Source organism: Apteryx mantelli, unplaced genomic scaffold (genome assembly GCF_036417845.1).
Source record: "Apteryx mantelli isolate bAptMan1 unplaced genomic scaffold, bAptMan1.hap1 HAP1_SCAFFOLD_330, whole genome shotgun sequence".
In the NCBI taxonomy this organism is placed as follows: domain Eukaryota; kingdom Metazoa; phylum Chordata; class Aves; order Apterygiformes; family Apterygidae; genus Apteryx; species Apteryx mantelli.
Genome location: NW_027118683.1, coordinates 15,011 through 36,993, shown reverse-complemented (window position 1 = coordinate 36,993; position 21,983 = coordinate 15,011). Strand labels below are relative to the sequence as shown.

General features: G+C 70.6%; 1 protein-coding gene across 1 annotated transcript; it reads right to left on the bottom strand.

The window, feature by feature from the left end:
• Positions 1 to 776: 776 nt before the first annotated feature.
• On the bottom strand, positions 777 to 21,940 carry SKIC2 (SKI2 subunit of superkiller complex). The gene is made up of 31 exons (XM_067317229.1): positions 21,831 to 21,940; positions 20,990 to 21,085; positions 20,510 to 20,621; positions 19,760 to 19,869; positions 19,044 to 19,161; positions 18,838 to 18,955; positions 18,475 to 18,549; positions 18,319 to 18,372; positions 17,773 to 17,981; positions 17,551 to 17,691; positions 16,940 to 16,952; positions 16,641 to 16,773; positions 15,876 to 16,022; positions 15,690 to 15,774; positions 15,497 to 15,603; positions 14,158 to 14,304; positions 13,835 to 13,934; positions 12,303 to 12,515; positions 10,411 to 10,521; positions 10,217 to 10,328; positions 9,479 to 9,597; positions 8,459 to 8,596; positions 7,453 to 7,590; positions 6,711 to 6,815; positions 5,747 to 5,897; positions 4,829 to 4,955; positions 3,843 to 4,053; positions 2,994 to 3,104; positions 2,000 to 2,218; positions 1,767 to 1,907; positions 777 to 995 (listed from the first exon to the last, which is right to left on the bottom strand). The coding sequence occupies exons 1-31, from the start codon at positions 21,938 to 21,940 to the stop codon at positions 795 to 797; spliced, it is 3,972 nt and encodes a 1,323-aa protein (XP_067173330.1). The 3' UTR covers positions 777 to 794.
• Between the last annotated feature and the right edge of the window lie 43 nt (positions 21,941 to 21,983).

The following is a 21,983-nucleotide window of genomic DNA, read 5'->3' as shown; positions in this document are numbered from 1 at the left end:
CCGCCCCCCCTCTTCCCGGCCCCGGATGATGACGTCACGCCGCCCCTACCCCGGCGCGAGCCTTCGCGGCGCCGCTGCCTCCGCCCCCGCCTCGGCGCGGCCCGATGACGCGCGGGGAGGGAGCGCGCGGGGTGACGTCACGCGGGGGCGGGGCGGGAGGACTAACGGCCGGGCGCGCGCGGCCCAGAAGGGTCACGTGGGAGAGGGCGGGGCTTGCTTAAAGGAGCCGGACAGGCGGCAACGGCGCGGAGTGATGTCAGATAGGAGAGAAAAATCCACCTCCTCCTCCCAAAACGGGGGTGCTATCGCCCCGATCCCCTCCCAAATGGTGGTATTGAGCCCCTCTCCCCCTAAATGAGGGTGGTATCACTCATGTCCACCCAAAATGGGGGTGGTACCACCCATCTCCCCTCCCCAAATGGTGGTTTCGCCCACTTCTCCCCCCAAAATGGGTGGTATCACCCAACCCCCCCCAAAACAGGGATGCTATCACCCACTTTTCTCCCCCAAATGGAGATGGCATCACCCATCTCCCCCCAAAACAAGGGTGGTATAGCCCATCTCCCCCCAAAACAAGGGTGGTATCGCCCATCTCCCCCCCAAAAGGAGGATGGTATCACCCATCTCCCTCAAAGCAGGGGGCCCGGACTGAACCAAGTGGCGCTGGCGGGGGGGGACAGGGGGGTTTTGGGGGCCGAACCAAGTGCGGGGCCGGCGCAGGGGGATGATGCTGGGGTCCCAGGGCAGGAGACAGAGACAGAGATGGAGGCGGAGGCGGCGGCGGCAGCGGGGCTTTATTGCGTGTAGAGGCTGGCGGCGAAGACGATGTCGCGCTTGATCATGCTGGAGGCGGCCTCCATCTTGGCGCAGAGCGTGGGCTCGCCGATGAGGCGGGCGGCCTTGCGCACGTCGCGGCACGTCTCCTCCAGGCGCTGGATGCAGCGCACCACGACGCCCTCCTGCACCGCCGCCAGCCGGGCGATGTCCGCGAAGGGCTGCGGCGGCCGTCAGCGCGGGGCGCGGGGGCGCCCAATTCCCGCAGGGGGACCCACGGATGACGGGGGGGGACCCACGGAGCCGGGGGGTGGCCACGTGGGGGGATACGGGGGGACCCACGGAGCCATGGGGTGGCCACGTGGGGGGATATGGGGGGACCCACAGAGCCGCGGGGTGGCCGGGAGGACACGGGGAGCCCACAGAGCCATGGGGTGGCCATGTGGGGGGATACGGGGGGACCCATGGAGCCGGGGGGGGGCCATGTAGGGGGATATGGGGGGACCCACGGAGCCATGGGGTGGCCACGTGGGGGGATATGGGGGGACCCACGGAGCCGTAGGGTGGCCGGGAGGACATGTGGGACCCTCAGAGCCATGGGGTGGCCATGTGGGGGGATACGGGGGGACCCACGGAGCCGGGGGGCAGCTGGGGGGGGACATGGAGGAGGTCCCATGGAGCTGGGGGGGATATAGGGGGACCCACAGAGCCTTGGGGCAGCTGCAAGGGGACGTGGAGGCACCCACGGAGCCGTGGGGCAGCCGGGGCAGGGACACGGTGGGTCCCACAGAGCTGTGGGGTGGCCGGGGGGGCGATACGGTAGGACCCACGGAGCTGTGGGGCAGCTGGAGGGGATATGGGGGGACCCACAAAGCTGTGGGGGGGATATAGGGAGACCCACGGAGCTGTGGGGCAGCTGGGGGGAGACACAGGGAGACCCACGGAGCCGTGGGGGGGCCGTGGGGGGCCGCGGGGGGCGGGCGGCGCCTCACCATGCCGCGCGCCCACTCGTAGACGACCTCGACGAGGCCGAAGTTGAACTGCTCCACGAAGTCCTCGACGCTCTGCGGGAGGCCGCAGTCGCGCTGCAGCGTCCCCACGCGCTCGGCCACCGCCCGGATCTGCTCCATGCCCTGCGCACGCACACACGCACGGAGGGAGGGAGGGATGGAGGGACGGACGGACGGAGGGACGGAGGGAGGGGGCGTCCGGGCGCGCGTCCTACCTGCTGGAGCGGGGCGGGCAGCGGCGCCGGGGGCGGCCCGCGGCCCGGGCAGACGGTGCAGGAGAGCAGCGCGGCGCTCTCCTCCGGCCGCAGCGCCGTCAGCACGTTGCCCAGCACCAGCTCCGTCAGCAGCAGCTCGTGGGCGCTCATCTCGCAGGCCACGCGCCCCGCCAGCCGCACCGCCCCGGCCCCGTCCACGTAGCCCAGCGCCCGCAGCACCTGCGGCGACGCGGGGGACACGTGGGGGACGCGGGGGGACGGGGGGGGACATAGGGATACGGGGGGACACGGGGGGACGTGGGGGACATGGGGGGACGTGGGGGATGTGGGGACACCCCGTCCACGTAGCCCAGCGCCCGCAGCACCTGCGGCGACGCGGGGGACACGTGGGGGGACGCGGGGGAACAGGGGGGGATGTGGGGGGACACAGGGACGTGGGGGGACATGGGGACAGCATGTCCACGTAGCCCAGCGCCCGCAGCACCTGCAGGGACACGGGGGACACGTGGGGGGACACGGGGGGATGTGGGGGGACGCTGGGGGATGTGGGGGGACGTGGGGGGACATAGGGATACGGGGGGACATGGGGGGATGTGGGGACACATAGGGGTACGGGGACACCGTGTCCATGTAGCCCAGTGTCCACAGCACCTGCAGGGACACGGGGGGACACGGGGGGACACAGGGACATGTGGACGCCCCGTCTGCGCACCTGATGTGCCCAGAACCTGCGGGGACAGTGACGTGCAGGGACACGGGGACGTGGGGGGACATTGGAGATGTGCAGGGACACTAGGGACATGTAAGGACACGGAGACACGTAGGGACATGGGGACACGGGGACGCCGCGCCCATGCAGCCCAGCACCCACAGGGGGGACACGAGGGGACGCGGGGGGACACGGGGGGGATGCGGGGACGTGGGGGGACATTGGGGACATGCAGGGACACGGGGACGTGGGGGGACACCCGGGGGGGCCCCGCGGGGCGCTGACCTCCACACGCTGGTGGTACTCGGGCAGCAGCAGCAGCGACTGGTCCGAGAGCAGGAAGCGGAGCTGCTCCACCTGCTCCAGCAGCTCCTGCCGCGCCGCCAGCCGGGAGAACTGGGGGCCGCGGCGTCAGCGGGCCCCGAACGCCCCCGGGGGCCGAAACACCCCCCGGGGGGGCCCAAAGTGCCCCGGGGGAGGGAGGGAGGGGGCAGCGGGGCACCCCAAAATGCCCCGGTTGTGCCCCAAAATGCTCTGCGTGGGGTCATGGAACCTCAAGGGGACCCCAAAATATCCCAGTTGTGCCCCAAAGCGCCCCAGGGGGAGGGAGGGGGCAGCGGGGCACCCCAAAATGCCCTGGTTGTGCCCCAAAATGCTCTGCGTGGGGACATGGAACCTCAGGGGGACCCCAAAACATCCCAGTTGTGCCCCAAAGTGCCCCAGGGGGAGGGAGGGGGCAGCGGGGGACCCCAAAATGCATCAGTTGTGCCCCAAAGCGCCCCAGAGGGGCACATGGGGCATCAGGGACACCCCAGGGGGAGGCGGGAGGCATCGGGGGACCCCAAGAGACCCCAGTTGCACCCCAAAGTGCCCCAGGGGGAGGTAGGGGCCATCAGGGGACCCCAAAATGCCCCGGGGGGGGCACATGGGGCATCAGGGACACCCCGGGGGGAGGCAGGGGGCAGCAGGGGGACCCCGAGGTGCCCCGTGGGGGGGACATGAGGCATCGGGGGACCCCAAGAGACCCCAGTTGCACCCCAAAGTGCCCCGGGGGGAGGCAGGGGGCCTGGGGGGACCCCAAGCCCCCCCGTCGCGGCCCCCCCGGCGCGGCCCCCCCGGCGCCCCCCCCGGTACCTGCTGGGCGAAGCGGGGGCTGCGGACGCACTGGAAGGAGCCCAGGGCGGCCGCCGCGTCGCGGACCCGGGCCGCCGCCTCCACGGCCTCCACGTCGCGCAGCTGCAGGGCCCCCACGGGCTCCAGGCAGGGCAGCCCCCCCGCGGCCCCCCCCGCCAGCCGCGCCAGCTCCTGCGCCGCCGCGCTCGCCTCCGCCCCGGGGGGGTCCTTCCTGCGGGGGGGGGGGGGGGTGTCCCAGGGAGCTCCCGGGGCGCCCCGAATCCGGGGAAACCCCCCCCAGGGAGCCCCCGGAGCGCCCCAAAACCAGGGACCCCCCCAGGGACCCTCCAAATCAGGGAGCCCTCCAAGAGAACCCTCCCCCCCCAAAACCGGGGGACCCCCTGGAGCACCCCCAAATCCAGGGAAACCCCCAGGCAGCCCCCAGAGCGCCCTGAATCTGGGGAAACCCCCAGGGAGCCCCCGGAGCGCCCCAAAACCAGGGACCCCCCCCAGGGTCCCCAGAGTGCCCCGAATCCGGGGAAACCCCCAGGAACCCCCCCAAATAAGGGAGCCCTCCAAGAGAACCCCCCCGAATCCAGGGGACCCCCCTGGGACCCCCCGGAGCACCCCCAAATCCAGGGAACCCTCCAGGGACCCCTCTCTGAAACCAGGGACCCCCCCCAGCATCCCAAATCCAGGGAATCCCCCCCAGAGACCTCCCCAGGAGCGCCTCAAAAGTGGGGAATCCCCCCCAGGGACCCCCAGAGCATCCCAAAACCACAGACCCCCCCCCCCCAGAGACCACCCCAAAACCACGGACCCCCCCCGAGCGCTCCAAATCCGAGGAACCCCCAGGTCCCAAAATGAGGGACCCCCCCAGGGACCCCCCAAAAGCAGGAATCCCCCCCCGGGACCTCCCTAGGGACCCCCAATCCCCCCCCCCCAGGCTCTAGGGGAGACCCGGGGCCCCCCCAGACCCCCCCAAGCGCCCCCCCCGGCCCCCCCACCTGTAGCGGGGCGCCTGCCGCCGCCGCACGTCCTCCAGCACCCGCTCCGCGTTCACCCGCAGCGTCTTGGCCGTGATGGCCACGATGTCGCTCGGCACCAGCTTCTCCAGCGCGTGGCCGCAGGGACCTGGGGGGCCCAGGCGTCCGGGGGGGGCTCCGCGCCGCTCGCGGGTCCCCCCCCGCCTCCCTGCGGGGCCCAGGCGTCCAGGATCCCCCCCCACTGCCCTGCAGGACCCAGGTGTCCGGGACCCCCCCCCGCCACTGCCCTGTGGGGCCCAGGCGTCCGGGGGGGGCTCCACACTGCTCAGGGATCCCCCCCCACTCCACAGGACCCAGGCATCCAGGACCCCCCCCACCCCCCCACCGGGGGGCCCAGGCGTCCGGGACCCCCCACACACCCTGCTGGGGGCCCAGGTGTCTGGGACCCCCCCACCCTGTGGGACCCAGGTGTCCAAACCCCCCACCACCACCACCCTGCAGGGCCCAGGCAGCCGAGACCCCCCCCACCCCCCCGCCGGGGGGCCCAGGCATCCGGGAACCCCCCACCCCTCAGGACCCAGGCATCCAGGACCCCCCCCACCCCCCCACCGGGGGGCCCAGGCGTCCGGGATCCCCTCACCCCACAGGACCCAGGTGTCCGGGACCCCCCCCACCCCGTGGGACCCAGGCATCCGAGACCCCCCCACACCCCCCGCCAGGGGCCCAGGCATCCGGGACCCCCCCCCCTTCGCTGGGAAGCCCAGGCATCCGAGACCCCCCCCACCCCCCCTTCGCCGGGGGGCCCAGGCGTCCGGGACCCCCTCACCCTGCAGGGCCCAGGCGTCCGGGACCCCCCCACCCCCCCCCCCGCTGGGAAGCCCAGGCGTCCGGGACCCCCCCACCCCCCCTTCGCCGGGGGGCCCAGGCGTCCGGGCCGACCCTCGGGCACGAAGAGCCTGGTGAGCAGCAGGTCCTCGGGGTAGGGCACGTCCGGGGGGGGGCTGCTGCCGGCCGGGGGCCCCCCCTCCTCGGGGGGCTTCTCGCAGAGCACCAGCGCCGTGAAGCTCCGGCCGCCGCCGTCCGACGAGGCCTGCGCCGGGGGGGACAGGGGGGACGACGATGGGGTCACCCGGGGGGGGGGGGGGACACGGAGGGGGGACGGGGATGGAGGAACCGGGGGGACACGGAGGGGGACGGGAAGGGCCTGCGGACGGTGGGAGGGGACACAGGAGATGCGAGGGGACGTGGAGGAACGTGGGGGACACGGGGGGGACACGAGGGGACACAGAGGGATGTGAGGGGACGTGGGGGGACACGGGGGGACGCGAGGGGACACGGAGGGGGATGCAGGGGACACAGAGGGACATGGAGGGATGTGGGGGACACGGAGGGGACACCAGGAACACAGAGGGGACACGGGGGGACGCGAGGGGACACAAGGGGACATGGAGGGACATGAGGGGACATGGAGGGACGCGAGGGGACATGGGGGACACGGGGGGGACACGAGGGGACATGGAGAGGGATGCAGGGGACACAGATGGACATGGGGGACACGGAGGGGACACAGGGGGGACACGAGGGGACACAGAGGGTTGCAGGGAACACAGAGGGACGTGGGGGACATGGAGGGACGTGGGGGACACAGAGGGGACAGCAAGGACACGGAAGGATCACAGAGAGGACATGGGACACGAGGGGACACGGGACGCGAGGGGCCACAAGGGGACGTGAAGGGACATGGAGGGGACACAAGGGGATGCGAGGAGATGTGATGGGACACGAGGGGTTGTGGGGGGACATGAAGGGCCACGGGGGGACATGGAGGGGACACGAGAGGCCCCGAGGGGACCCGGGGGGACGCGAGGGGACGCAGAGGGACCCGGGGGGGGGCCGCGGGTACCTGCAGGATGAGGCCCAGGGCGTTGCGGTGGGCCGGCGTGTTCACCACCACCACCCGGCCCGGTGCCAGCGCCTTCAGCCCCGCCACCGACTCGGCCGCCCGCCGCTGCCACCGCCGCACGTCAGCGCCGCCGGGGACCCCGGGAGCCCCGCGGGCATCCACGGGACCCCCAACACCCCCGTGGGGACACCAGGACCCCCACGGGACCCCCAACACCCCCCCAGGGACTCCCAGGACCCCCCGGACCCCCACGGGCATCCACGGGACCCCCAACACCCCCCTGGGGACTTCCAGGACCCCTGAGACCCCCATGGGCACACCAGGACCCCCAACACCCCCAAGGGGACTCCCAGGACCCCCAGGACCCCCACGGGGACACCGGGACCCACAACACCCCCACGGGGACACCAGGACCCCCACAGGACCCCCAACACCCCCGCAGGGACACCGGGACCCCCAACACCCCCGTGGGGACTCCCAGGACCCCCGAGACCCCCGTGGGGACACCGGGACACCCAACGCTCCCGCGAAGGTACCAGGGACCCCCCCAGGACCCCCAACACCCCCCCAGGGACACCGGGACCCCCCCCAGGACCCTCAACGCCACCATGGGGACCCTTAGGACCCCCCCGGGGACCCCCAGGACCCCCCCGGAACCCCTGACACCCCCACAGGGACCCCCGGGACCCCCAACACGGCCATGAAGGTGGCACCTGCGGCCCCCCCGGCCCCCCGGGCGCACCTGGAGCAGGGCGCGGGCCTGGCGCAGCGCCCGCACGGTGCTGTAGTAGCGGGGCAGGTCGGCCAGCGGCCCCGAGGTGTCGACCTCGCCCAGCGCCTCCAGCGCCCGGCTCAGCTCCGCCACCCGCCGCTCGTGCGCCTGCGACCCAAACCGCCCCGGAATGGCCCCAAATGACCCCCCAAAACGACCCCCTAGCCCCCCCAGCTCCGCCACCCGCTGCTCGTGCGCCTGCGACCCAAACCACCCTGGAACGGCCCCAAAATGACCCCCAAAACCTCTCCAAAACCCCTCCCCGCCGCTCGTGCGCCTGCGACCCAAACCGCCCCGGAATGGCCCCAAAATGACCCCCAAAACGACCCCCGAGCCCCCCCAGCTCCGCCACCCGCTGCTCGTGCGCCTGCGACCCAAACCGCCCCAAAATGGCCCCAAAATGACCCCCAAAACCCCTCCAAACCCCCTCCCCGCCGCTCGTGCGCCTGCGACCCAAACCGCCCCGGAACGGCCCCAAAATGACCCCCCAAACCCCCCCAAAACCCCTCCAAACCCCCTCCCCGCCGCTCACGCACCTGGGGACCGCACCAGGACCCCCAAAACCCTGCAAACGCCCCCAAATCCCCCCCCCGTGGGACCCCCCAACCCCCCCGAAACTCCCCCAAAGCCCCCTTGTCCCAAGGCACGGGGGCGTCCTCGTGCCCCCCCAGGTGCGTGTGTCACCCCTAGGTATCCCCATGTCCCCCCCATCCCCATATCTCCATGTCCCGTGTCCTCCTGTGTCCTCCCGTGTCCCCATGTCCCCATGTCCCGTGTCCCCATGTCCCCATATCTCCACGTCCCGTGTCCTCCCGCATCCCCATGTCCCCATGTCTCCATGTCTCCCTGTCCCCTCATGCCCCTCCATGTCCCCACATCTTCACGTCTCCATATCTCCATGCTCCCCGCGTCCCCTCATCGCTACGTCCCCGTGTCCCCCCGCGTCCCCCCGCGTCCCCCCGCGTCCCCGCCGCACCGGGGCGTCGCGGCGCGCGTGGAACTCGGAGAAGCTGCGGCGCATCATGTCCTCGACGCGCAGCGCCTCCACCCGCAGCAGGTTGAGGATCATGGTGTAGGTGAGGCGGAACTGGGACTCCAGCCGCGTGGGGCGGCCCTGCGGACGGGGACAGGGACGTCACCGCGGGGGGACACCACCACAGCGGCCTCGAGGATGTCACCGTGGGGGACGCGGGGACACCAGGGGACACGGTGTAGGTGATGCAGAACAGGACACCGGCTGTGTAGGGCAGCCCTGGGGACGGGGACGTCACCGCGGGGGGACACCAGGTTTAGGGACACGGGGACACAAGAGACTGGGGACACGGGGGGGGCTGTAGGCGGACGTGGGGCGTTGGGGACGTCGTAGGACGTCACCACGGGGGGACACCAGGTTTAGGGACACGGGGACACAAGAGATTGGGGACACGGGGGGGGCTGTAGGTGGACGTGGGGCGTTGGGGACGTCGTAGGACGTCACCACGGGGGGACACCAGGTTTAGGGACACGGGGACGCAAGAGATTGGGGACACGGGGGGGGCTGTAGGTGGACGCGGGGCGTTGGGGACGTCGTAGGACGTCACCACGGGGGGACACCAGGTTTAGGGACACGGGGACACAAGACATTGGGGACACGGGGGGGGCTGTAGGTGGACGTGGGGCATTGGGGACGTCGTAGGACGTCACCACGGGGGGACACCAGGTTTAGGGACACGGGGACACAAGAGATTGGGGACACGGGGTGGGGGCTGTAGGTGGACGCGGGGCGTTGGGGACGTCGTAGGACGTCGCCGTGGGGGGACACCAGGTTTAGGGACACGGGGACACAAGACATTGGGGACACGGGGGGGGCTGTAGGTGGACGCGGGGCGTTGGGGACGTCGCAGGACGTCGCCGTGGGGGGACACCAAGGGTTGGGGGTGCTGCGGGGACACGTGGGGGGACACGTGTGGGGACACGTGTGGGGGGTCACGGGGGGGGGGGTCACGGGGGGCCTCACCAGCATCATGCGGTGCAGGTCGGCCATTTCGGGGACGGGCCCCTTGCAGAGGATGATGACGGTGCCCGTGCGGTCGAGGCCCCGGCGCCCCGCGCGGCCGGCCATCTGCACGTACTCGCCTGCCGGGGGGGGGTCAGCGCCTGCCCCACGGCCGCCCCACGGCCACCGACCCCATCCCATGGCCACCCACCCCGCCCCACAGCCGCCCCACGGCCACCGACCCGGCCCCACGGCCGCCCCACGGCCACCGACCCCATCCCATGGCCACCGACCCCGTCCCACGGCCGCTGACCCCGTCCACGGCCGCTGACCCCAGCCCCACGGCCGCCCCGTGACCCCAAATCCTGCCCCACAGCTCCGAACGCCGCCCCTCGCAGCTAGCCTCACCAACCCAGACCCCTGCCCCACGGCAACCCCATGGCTGGCCCTGGCCCCATGGTGGCCCCACGGCAGCCCCCGGCCCCATGGTGGCCCCATGGCAGCCCCCAGCCCCACAGCAACCCCATGGCAGCCCCCAGCCCCATGGTGGCCCCAAGGCAGCCCCCAGCCCCACGGCAACCCCATGGCTGGCCCCGGCCCCATGGCGGCCCCACGGCAGCCCCCAGCCCCATGGTGGCCCCAAGGCAGCCCCCAGCCCCATGGCGGCCCCACAGCAGCCCCCAGCCCCATGGTAGCCCCCCGGCAGCCCCCCGGCCGGCCCCAGCCCCACAGCGGCCCCCCGGCAGCCCCCCGGCTCACCGGGCAGCAGGTCGCGGAAGTTGGTGCCGTCGTGCTTGCGGACGGAGTCGAAGACGACGGTGCGCGCCGGCATGTTCACCCCCATGGCGAAGGTCTCGGTGGCGAAGAGCACCTGGGCGGGGAGGCGGGCGGCGCCGTGGGGCCGGGCCGCGCCGTGGGGCAGGGCCCGGCCGCCGCCCCCCACGGCGGCTCACCTTGACCAGCCCCTTGCTGAAGAGCATCTCCACCACCTCCTTGAGGATGGGCAGCACCCCGCTGTGGTGCACCCCGATGCCCCTCTTCAGCAGCTCCGCCAGGTGCAGCACCTGGGGGGCGGCGGCGGCTCAGCCGGCCCCACGGCGCCGCCCCACACGTCCCATGGAGCCCCCCGGCGCGCCCCCGCGCCCACCCGCGTCCCACGGGGCCCCGCAGCGCGTCCTCGCGGCCCCCACGCAGCCTCCACGTCCCCAACGTCCCATCCGAGCCCCCCCAAGGTGTCCCCGTGTCTCCCCAAGCCCTGTTGAGCCCCACAGCACGCCCCCGTGTCCCCACGTATCCTCCGCGTCCCAACCAGCCCCATGGTGTGCCTCCATGTCCCCACATGTCCCCCACATCCCATCGAGCCCTGTGGTTTGCCTCCACACCCTACACGTTCTCCATGTCTTCGCGTGTCCCCACACATCCCCCACATCCCATCGCGCCCCATGGCGTGCCTCCTTGTCCTGCACGTTCTCCATGTCCCCACACGTCCCCCACGTCCCATCAAGCTCTATAGCGTTCCTCCAGGTCCCCCCAATATTCTCCATGTTCCCACGTGTCCCCCAGATCTCCATGTGCCATTAAGCCCTACAGTGTGTCCCTATGTCCCCACATATTCCCCACACCCTGTCAAACCCCATGGCGTGTCTCCACGTCCCCATGTGCCCCCCTGTGTCCTCCACGTCCCATTGAGCCCCATGGTGTGCCCCCATGTCCCCACACGTTCTCCATGTCCTATTGAGCCCCATGGTGTGCCCCCACATCCCCATGTGTCCCCACATATCCCCCGTGTTCCCTTAAGCTCCATGGTGTGTCCCCACATGTCCTCCACATCCTATTGAGCCCCATGGTGTGCCCCCACATCCCCACGTGTCCCCACATATCCCCCGTGTCCCCTCAAGCCCCATGGTGTGTCCCCACATGTCCTCCATGTTCTCCACGTCTTATTGAGCCCCATAGTGTCTTTCCATGTTCCCGTGTGTCCCCACATGTCCCCCATGTCCCCTTGAGCCCCATGGTGTGTCCCCACATCCCCATATGTCCTCCACGCCTTATTGAACCCCATGGTGTCTTTCCATATCCCTATGTGTCCCCACACGTCCCCCATGTCCTCTCGAGTCCCATGGTGTGTCTCCATGTCCCCACGTGTTCTCCACATCCCATTGAGCCCCATGGTGTGCCCCCACATCCCCATGTGTCCCCACATATCCCCCGTGTCCCCTTGAGCTCCATGGTGTGTCCCCACATGTCCTCCACATCCTATTGAGCCCCATGGTGTGCCCCCACGTCCCCATGTGTCCCCACATATCCCCCGTGTCCCCTTGAGCCCCATGGTGTGCCTCCATGTCCCCACATGTTCTCCATGTCTCCTTGAGCTCCGTGGCGTGTCTCCATGTCCCCATGTATCCCCACATGTCCCCCATGTCCCCTCGAGCCCCGCGGTGTGTCCCCACATCCCCACGTCCTACTGAACCCCATGGTGTCTTTCCATGTCCCCACGTGTCCCCACATGTCCCCCATGTCCTCTCAAGTCCCAGGGCGTGTCTCCATGTCCCCACATGTTCTCCATGTTTCCTTGAGCTCTGTGGCGTGTCTCCATGTCCCCATGTATCCCCACATGTCCCCCATGTCCCCTCGAGCCCCACGGTGTGTCCCCACATCCCCATGTCCTACTGAGCCCCATGGTGTCTTTCCATGTTCCCACGTGTCCCCACATGTCCCCCACATCCTCTCGAGTTCCATGGTGTTTCTCCATGTCCCCACATGTTCTCCACGTCTCCTCGAGCTCCGTGGCGTGTCCCCACGCGTCCCCCCGCGCCCACGCGCGCCCCCCGTGCCGGCGCGGGACCTGGGGCAGCTGCCGGTCGGAGCCCTTGAGGCGGGCGACGCACTTCTGGAAGAAGACGTGCACCTCGCTCTTCTCGGCGCTCGAGGTGAGGTCCAGGGAGCCGAGGGCGGCCGCGTGCTCGTCGCAGCGGCTCCGCGAGAAGGTGAAGGCCACCACGGGCAGCTGCTCGCGGGCCCGCAGGGCGCCCAGCAGCGCCAGCCACACGCCCTTGTCCTGCGCGGCGGCGCGGCCTCAGCGGGGCCCCGCCAAACGGGACCCCAAATCCCCCGGGGACCACAAATCCCCCCAAATGGGACCCCAAATGCCCCGGGGACCTCAAATCCCCCCAAAACGGGACCCCAAATCCCCCCAAACGGGACCCCAGCTGCCCCGGGGACCTCAAATCCCCCCCAAAACGGGGCTCCAACCCCCCCGGGGACCACAAATCCCCTCAAAATGGGACCCCAAATCCCCCGAAATAGGACCCTTAATCCCCCCAAACGGGACCCCAGCTGTCCTGGGGACCTCAAATCCCCCCAAACGGGACCCCAACCCACCCGGGGACCACAAATCCCCTCAAAATGGGACCCCAAATCCCCCCGAAACGGGACCCCAACCCACCCGGGGACCACAAATCCCCCCAAACGGGACCCCAACCCACCCGGGGACCACAAATCCCCTCAAAATGGGACCCCAAATCCCCCCCAAATGGGAACCCAGCTGCCCTGGGGACCCCAAATCCCCCCAAAATGGGACCCCAGCTGCCCTGGGGACCTCAAATCCCCCCCAAAACGGGGCTCCAACTGCCCTGGGGACTCCCCAACACCCCAAAACGGGACTCCCAACTGCCCTGGGGATCCCAAATCCTCTGAAACGGGACCCCAACCCACTCGGAGACCCCAAATCCCCCCAAAACAGGACCCCAGCTGCCCCGGGGACCTCAAATCCCCTTAAAATGGGATGCCCACCCACCCGGGGACCCCAAATCCCCCAAAATGGGATGCCCGCTGCCCCGGGAACCCCAAATCCCCCCAATACAGGATCCCAGCTGCCCTGGGGACCCCAAATCCCCCAAAACGGGACCCCAACTGCCCCGGGGACCCCAAATCCCCTGAAACAGGACCCCAACCCACCCGGGGACCCCAAATCCCCCCCAAAAAAGGGCTCCAACCACCCTGGGGACTCCCCAACACCCCAAAACGGGACTCCCAACTGCCCCAGGGACCCCAAATCCCCCCAAAATGGGACCCCAACTGCCCCAGGGACTCCCCAACACCCCAAAATGGGACTCCCCCTGCCCTGGGGACCTCAAGCCCCACAAAATGGGCCCCCCCACCTGCCCCAAAGACCCCAAGTCCCCCCAAAACAGGATTCCCCAGACCCATCCCTGAGGCCCCAAATATCCCCCAAAACGCAGGCCCCAATTCCCTTCCCCAGGACCCCAAAACAGGACCCCCAGACCCAACTCTCGGGACCCCCACCCCCCCCCCCCAAACGGGCGCCCTCGGGACCCCCGAGCTGCCCCCCAAACGGGCGCCGCAGCCCGGCCCCACCTGCCCGGGGCCGGTGCCCCCGAACGTGGGCTGCTTGGCCCCAAAGCTCTGCGCGTGCTTGCTCGTCCGCTCCTTCTTGGCCTCCACGGCCGCGTAGTACCTGCGGGGGGGGGGGGGCGACGTGTGGGGCGGCTGTGGGGCAGGGCAGGGCCGCGGGGGGCCGCCGTGGGGCAGCGCAGGGCAGGGCAGGGCCGCGCCGTGGGGGGCCAGGCGCCGCGGCGCGGGGACGTGCCGGTCGTGGGGTCCTGCGGGGCTGGATGGCCGTGGGGCCGGCGCCGTGGGGCCGGGTGCCGTGGGGCAGCCGTGGGGCCGGGCTCGCTCACCCCTGGGTGCAGAAGGTGCCGTGGGCGTCGAGCAGCAGGAAGAGCTGGTCGCGTGTGCGGGGGCTGTTGCCCGTGTAGAGGAAATGCTCCAGCGGCACCGGGCGCTGCCGGGTGCTGATCACCCGCAGCCGCTTCCGCTTGATCCGCCTGCGCCGCGCCAAACCGGGAAAACGGGGGGGAAACGGCAATCGGGGGGAAATCAGGGAAAAACGGGGGGGAATAGGGGGAAACAGCGATCGGGGGAAACGGGGGGGAATTGGGACAATGGGGGGAATTGGGGGGAATCAGGAAGAAATGGGAGAGAAGTGGAGAAAACAGAAGAATTGAGGGAATCGGGGGAAAAACAAGGGAAGTCAGAAAGAAACGGAACAGAATCGAGGGAAACGGAACAGAATCGAGGGAAACGGAACAGAATCGAGGGAAACGGAACAGAATCGAGGGAAACGGAACAGAATCGAGGGAAACGGAACAGAATCGAGGGAAACGGAACAGAATCGAGGGAAACGGAACAGAATCGAGGGAAACGGAACAGGGGAATCAGGGGGAAAAAACAGGGGAATCAGGGGGAAAAAACAGGGGAATCAGGGGGAAAAAACAGGGGAATCAGGGGGAAAAAACAGGGGAATCAGGGGGAAAAAACAGGGGAATCAGGGGGAAAAAACAGGGGAATCAGGGGGAAAAAACAGGGGAATCAGGGGGAAAAAACAGGGGAATCAGGGGGAAAAAACAGGGGAATCAGGGGGAAAAAACAGGGGAATCAGGGGGAAAAAACAGGGGAATCAGGGGGAAAAAACAGGGGAATCAGGGGGAAAAAACAGGGGAATCAGGGGGAAAAAACAGGGGAATCAGGGGGAAAAAACAGGGGAATCAGGGGGAAAATGGCAAAGAATTGGGGAAAACGGGGGGAATCCAGGAAAAATGAAGGGAATTGGGGAAAAACGGGAAGAGTTGAGGTACTTTCAAGCCCCCAAACCTCCTAATATTCTGCACAAATGTGCAAAACCACCTAATCCCCCTCACAACCCCCAGCATTCCCCAGTGCTGCCCCACAGCCCCCCCCAGAGCCCCCCCCCGGCCCCCAGGACCCCCTAGGGCTGCCCCACGGCCCCCAGGGACCCTCTACTGCTGCCCCACAGCCCCACAGAGCCCCCCCACGGCCCCCTAGCACCCCCCATTGCTGCCCCACGGACCCCCAGGGACTCCCCAGAACCACCCCCAGCCCCCAAACACCCCCTACTGCCGCCCCCCAGCACCCCTCACCATCGCCCGCGTCTCCCCGCAGCCCCCCCAGTGGGCTCACAGCCCCCCCCCGGCCCCCCACTGCCGCCCCCCGACCTACCCGACCCACTGGGCGAACTCGAGGGTGTTGGGGACGGTGGCGCTGAGCAGGATGAGGTTGACGTGGTCGGGCAGCATGATGAGCACCTCCTCCCACACCACGCCGCGCTGGGGGGGGGGGGGGCCGCGTCAGTGGGGCCGGGGCTGCTCCCAGCCCCCCAACAACACCCCCCCGACGCCCCCCCGGCACCCACCTCGGCGTCGTTGATGTAATGCACCTCGTCGAAGATCACCCACTCCAGGTCGCGGACGATGTCGGAGCCGTTGTAGAGCATGGAGCTGCGCGGGGAGGGACGGAGGGGCGTCGCGGGCGGCCCCCCCACGGCGGCGGCCCCCCCACGGCAGCCCCACGGCGGCGGTGCCCCCCACGCCGCGCTCACCGCAGGATCTCGGTGGTCATGATGAGGCAGGAGGCGTCGGGCTGCAGCTGCACGTCGCCCGTCAGCAGCCCCACGTCCCCGAACGTCGCCTTGAAGTCGCGGAACTTCTGGTTGGAGAGAGCCTTGATGGGCGACGTGTAGATGGTCCTGGGGGGGGGACGGAACGGGGGGGGGGGGGTCAGCGGGGGGCAAAACGGGGCCGGCGGGGACCGGGGGGGCCCCGCGACGGGGCTGGGGACGGGCTCAGCAAACCCTGAGGGAAGTTTGGGGGGTTCTGGGATATTTGGGGCTTTCTGAAGAGGTTTAGGGATTCCTGGGGGGGGGGTTGGGGGTTTTTGGGGAGGTTTAGGAGCCCCAAGGAAATTCAGGGACCCCTGAGAAAGTTTAGGGTTTCTGGAAGGTTTGGAGAATCCAAGCAAATTTGTGAACCTATGAGGAGGTTTGGGGGTTTCTGGAGAGATTTGAAGAGCCCAAAGCAAATTTGGGGGTCCCCAGGCATGTTTGGGGCCCCCCCGGCTGGGTTTTTGCCCCCCCAGGTGGGTTTTGGGATCCCCAGGGAGGTTTTGGGACCCCCAGAGGGTTTGGGGCCCCCTGGGGCAGGTTTTGGGATCCCCAGGGAAGTTTTGGGGCTCCCTGGGCAGGTTTGGGATCCCCAGGGAGGTCTTGGGTTCCCCCGGCAGGTTTGGGGATCCCCAGGGAGGGTTTAGGCCCCCCCAGGCAGGTTTTGGGGCCCCCCCGGCGGGTTCGGGGGGCGGCGGCGCGCACCGGGTCATGTGGCGGCGGGACAGGGCGATGGCGTACTCGGCCACGGCGGTTTTGCCGGCCGACGTGTGGGCGGCCACGAAGACGGACTGGCCGCGCTCCAGGCACAGGATGGCCTGCTTCTGGAAGGGGTCGGCTCGAAGGGCCACTGCGGGGGGGGGGGGGGGCACGTCAGGACCCCCCAAAACCCCCCCAGGACCCCCCCGAACCCCCCTGCATCCCCCAACCCCCCCCACGACCCTCCTGGACCCTGCTGCGTCCCCCAAATCCCCCAGGACCCCCCTGCTTCTGGAAGGGGTCGGGCTCGAAGGGCCACTGCGGGGGGGGGGGGGCACGTCAGGACCCCCCCAAAACCCCCCAGGACCCCCCCGAACCCCCCTGCATCCCCCAACCCCCCCCACGACCCTCCTGGACCCTGCTGCGTCCCCAAATCCCCCCAGGACCCCCCAATCCCCCCCCCAGAGCTCTCGCACGTCCCCTCCAGCCCCCACAAGCTCCCAGACCCCTAACAGGACCCCCCCAGGAGCCCCCCCGGCTCCCAGGGCCCCCCCAGAGCCCCCCAAGGGACCCCAGGGACCCCCAGAGCCCCCCCAGGGACCCCAGGGACCCCCAAGGGACCCCAGAGTCCTCCAGACTCCCAAGGGACCCCCCCAGGAGCCCCCCCGGCTCCCAGGACCCCCCAGAGCCCCCCCAAAGGACCCCAGGGACCCCCAAACCCCCAAGGTCCTAGAGTCCCCCCAGAACCCCCCCAGGGACCCCAGAGTCCTCCAGACCCCCAACAAGACCCCCCCCAGGAGCCCCCCCCGGCTCCCAGGCCCCCCCCATAGCACCCCAGACCCCCCCCCCAAGGGCTCCCCACGGTCCCCAGAGCCCCCCCGGCTCGGCGCCCCAGACCCCCCCCGGGCCCCCCCACCGTGAACGCGGGTCGGGGATCTTCTTGTAGAAGTCGTCCACGGGGGCGCTGATGTCCACCGGCTCGGCCCACTGCTCCTCGGGGGGCTCCGGGGGGGCGGCGGCGGCAGGCGGGGGGGCCCGGGGGGGCCGCCAGCACCTTCTGGGGGGGGGGCAGGGGGTGAGCTGGGGGGGGGCACAGACTCCCCCTCCTCCCCAAATCCCCCCCCGTCCCGGCACCCACCTGCAGCACCAGCTCCTCCAGGCTGTCGGCGCGGCGCAGGGGGGGCTCCGCGGGGCCCCCCCCTGGGGGCTGCGGTCGGGGGGCCCCCCCCGCGGGCCTGGCCCCCCCCGCGGCCCCCTCCTCCTCCTCCTCTTCCTCCCCCCCCAGCTCCAAGGGGTCCAGGGCGCCCAGCAGGCTGGAGAGCGACAGCGGCCCCGGGGCCCGGGTGCCTGGGGGGGGACACGGATGGGGGGGGACACGGATGGGGGGGGACACGGCCTGCACTGAGCCCCCCCCGCGGCCCTGGGGGGCTGCAGAGCCCCCCCACGGCCTGCCCCAGGGGCCCAGGCGTCCGGGTGCCCCCCCCCACCCCCCAAAACACCCCACAGCAGCCACAGCATCGTCCTGGGGCACAACAGTCCCCCCCCCCATGGGGCAAAACTGCCCCCAACCCAATAAAACCACGCCCCCAGGGCAAAAGTACTATCCCGGGGTAAAACTATCCCCCCCCCCAGGACAAAATTACCCCCCCCCCCGGGGCAGAAACGCCCCCCCCCCAGCTCCTACCTTGGGGTTGGAAGTCAACGCCGCGCTTCAGCCCGGGGGGGGTCGTCAGCAGGTCTGTGGGGGGGGGAGTAAAGGTACTAATTTAGGGGCCCCAAATCGAGGAAAGGGTGCCGGGGGGGGGGCACGAGGCCCCTCCCGGACGCCTGGGCCCCTCACCGGTCTCAAAGTCGATGTCCTGCTCCTGCAGATCACGGGCTTGGATCTGCTCCAGGCTCGGCTCATCCAGGCCACCTGGGGGGGGGGAAGAGCCGTGGGGGGGCCGTGGGGGGCCCAGGGGGTTGGGGGGCTGTGGGGCAGCCCCAGGGGGGTCGGTCCTGCCCCGGGGGGCCCGTTCTGCCCCGGGGGGGGCAGTTACCTGGCCAGAAGGGGTAGTTGGTGGCGGCGCCCCGCAGCGCCTCGCCGGGGGGCTATGGGGGGGGATGCGGGTGGCCATGGGGGGCTGTGGGGGCCGTGGGGCAGCCCCGGGGGGGTCGGTCCTGCCCCGGGGGGGCCCGTCCTGCCCCGGGGGGGGGCAGTTACCTGGCCAGAAGGGGTAGTTGGTGGCGGCGCCCCGCAGCGCCTCCCCGGGGGGCCCCGGCGCCCGCTGCAGCGACAGCGAGTTCTTGGCCGAGAGCCCCGGGTTCTCCAGCCTCAGCACCTGCAGGTTTTGGGGGGGGGGGGGGTGAGGACCCAGGCGTCCGGGCGCCCCCCCCGCCGTGTGCCCCCCCCCGGGACCCCCCCCGCACCTCGGCGAAGGCCAGCACGGCCCCGCTGCGGGGGTCCCGCTCGGCCCGCAGCTCCCCGTGCACCGGCGTCGGCTCCAGCGCCAGCAGCGCCCGCGGCTCCGGCGCCCGCGACCAGCACCTGCGGCGACGGCGACAGCGGGGGGGGGGTCGGGGGGGCTCCAGATCCCCCCCCTGAACCCCCCTGGAGCCCCCCCGGATCCCAGGGACCCCCCCCGGGCCCCTGGGACCCCCTTGAACCCCTAAACAACACCCTAAACCCCCCATACTCTCAGGATCCCCCCAAATCTCGTAGCCCCCCCCACAGGCTAGGGAATCCCCCCAAAATGCCCCCCCCAGGCACCCCCCCCACGGCACACAGAGCCCCCCCGTAACCCCCCTGGCTGCTGAGGGGCCCCCCCTCAGAGCCCCCCCCAGCCCTGGGGCCCCCCAAGGCCACAGACCCCCCCCCCCACAGAGGTGCCCCAAAACCCAGAGACCCCCAAGGACCCCCCAGACCCCAACCCCATCACAGACCCCCCCCACGAGCCCCACATCCCCCTGTGCCCCCCCCCAGGACCCTCATGGCCCCCCCACCCCTCCAGGACCCCCCCAAAGACCTCCAGACTCCCCCTGTGCCCCCCAGGACCCTCATGGCCCCCCTGCTCAGCCCCCCAGGACCCCCAAAGACCTCCAGACCCCCCCCTGCGCCCCCCAGGACCCTCATGCCCCCCCCATACCTGCGCGCCCGCTCGTGGCTGTGGGGCGGGAGCCACTCGGGGGAGCTCAGGAAGAGTCGCTCCAGCTCCGAAACCAGGGGGAGGGTGGCGGGGGGCAGCCCCCGGGGCAGCTGCGGAGCGGGTGGGTCAATGCGGGGGGGCAGCGGGGGGGGATTTGGGGGTGATTTTGGGGGTGATTTGGGGTCTCTCACCGTGGAGAGGGGCAGCAGGGGGGGATTTGGGGGGGATTTGGGGTCTCTCACCGTGGAGAGGGGCAGCAGGAGGGGATTTGGGGGGATTTGGGGGGGATTTGGGGTCTCTCACTGTGGAGAGGGGCAGCAGGGGGGGATTTGGGGGGATTTGGGGTCTCTCACCGTGGAGAGGGGCAGCAGGAGGGGATTTGGGGGGGATTTGGGGGGGATTTGGGGTCTCTCACCGTGGAGAGGGGCAGCAGGGGGGGATTTGGGGGGGATTTGGGGTCTCTCACCGTGGAGAGGGGGGGCAGGGGGGGATTTGGGGGGATTTGGGGTCTCTCACCGTGGAGAGGGGCAGCAGGGGGGGATTTGGGGGGGATTTGGGGGTGATTTGGGGTCTCTCACCGTGGAGAGGGGGGGCAGGGGGATTTGGGGGGGATTTGGGATCTCTCACCGTGGAGAGGGGCGGCAGGGGGGCTTTGGGGGGGATTTGGGGGGGATTTGGGGTCTCTCACCGTGGAGAGGGGCGGCAGGGGGGGCTTTGGGGGGGATTTGGGGGGGATTTGGGGTCTCTCACCGTGGAGAGGGGCGGCAGGGGCCCCTCGGGCTGCGTCAACAGCTCCAGGCGCCCGGCGCAGCCCAGCTCCAGCAGCCCCAGCGGCAGCTCCAGGGCCCCCGGGGGGGCAGCGCTGGGGGAGGGGGCGTCAGGGGGGGCCTCCAGCCCCATAGACACCCCCAGGGCCCCCCCAGACCAATAAGCTCCCTCTGAGTCCCCCCAGACCCCATGGACCCCCCTGCCTGCCCCCCCCAGCCCCACAGATGCCCACGAAGCCCCACAGACGCCCCCAGACCCCCCCCCACAGACCCCAAAACGCCCCTTTAACGCCCTTTATAACCTCCACAACCCCCACGGCCCCACAGAGCCCCCCAAAATGACCCCCGCGGACGCCCCTATAGGCCCCCCCCAGCCTCAGACACCCCCCGCAGCCCCCCCCGGGCCCCCCCATAACCCCCCCCCCGAGCCCCCAAACGCCCCTTCGATGCTCCCCCGGCCCACCGATGCGCTCGAACTCCATCGCGGCGGAGGGGCGGGGCCCTGACCCGGAAGCGCTCCCGCCGCCGGGCGGAAGCACTCAGAGCCGGGCTACCAGCACTGCGGTACGGGCGGAAGTGAAAAGCGGCCGACGTCTCCGCGTACCGGAAGCAGAGGGGTGGCCCCCAACCCCCGCCAATCAGCGCTGCGCCTGCTCGCTGGGCTCTTCCCCCACGTCTCCCGCCCGCTCCTCCAGCCAATGGGCGGCCGTCGCTGGGCGGGTTTATGCAAATGAGAACGCTGCGCGGAGGGGACGCGGCGGCGCCGGGGGCTCGCGGGCGAGGGACGGATCGCAGTGAGGGACACGTGCGGGGGGGCGGGATTGTGGGATTGAGGGGGTTCAGTGGGGGCCTCCCAGGTGCGTTGGCGGCCGGGGGTGCGCGTTGGGGCGCTGCCCCGGGGCATTGTGGGACTGAGGAGGGGGGTCTGTGGGGGCCACCCCGTGGTATTGTGGGATTGAGGGGGGTCTGTGGGGGCCACCCCGTGGTATTGTGGGATTGAGGGGGTCGGTGCGGGGCAACCCCGAGGCATTGTGGGACTGGGGGGGCTGCCCCAGGGCATTGTGGGATTGAGGGGGCAGTGGGGGGCCACACCCTGGTATTGCGGGACTGGGGGGGGGGTCAGTGGGGGCCACCCCGGGGCATTGTGGGATTGAGGGGGTCTGTGGGGGGGACCTCAGGGCATTGTGGGACTGAGGGAGTGCTGGGGGGGGCTGCCCCAGGGCATTGTGGGACTGGGGGGGGTCAGTGGGGGGCCACTCCGGGGCATTGTGGGACTGAGGGGGTGCTGGAGGCCTCCCCAGGGCATTGTGGGATTGAGGGGGTCAGTGGGGTCCACCCCAGGCATTGTGGGATTGAGGCAGTCTGTGGGGGGCTGCCCCAGTGCATTGTGGGTCTTGGCATCACCCCGGTGCATTGTGGGCCGGCCCCGCTTCCCCCCCAGGTGCGGCCTGTGCCGT

What these genes read in the sequence shown, in the direction of transcription:
- SKIC2 (XM_067317229.1), bottom strand. Translation starts at nt 21,940, where the DNA reads ATGCACCGGGGTGATGCCAAGACCCACAATGCACTGGGGCAGCCCCCC. An exon ending in GAGTTCGCCCAGTGGGTCGG is followed by an intron (nt 14,305 to 15,496) that starts GTAGGTCGGGGG and finishes GGCGCGGCGCAG; the next exon opens with GCGGATCAAGCGGAAGCGGC. An exon ending in AGTACCACCAGCGTGTGGAG is followed by an intron (nt 2,219 to 2,993) that starts GTCAGCGCCCCG and finishes GCGTCGCCGCAG; the next exon opens with GTGCTGCGGGCGCTGGGCTA.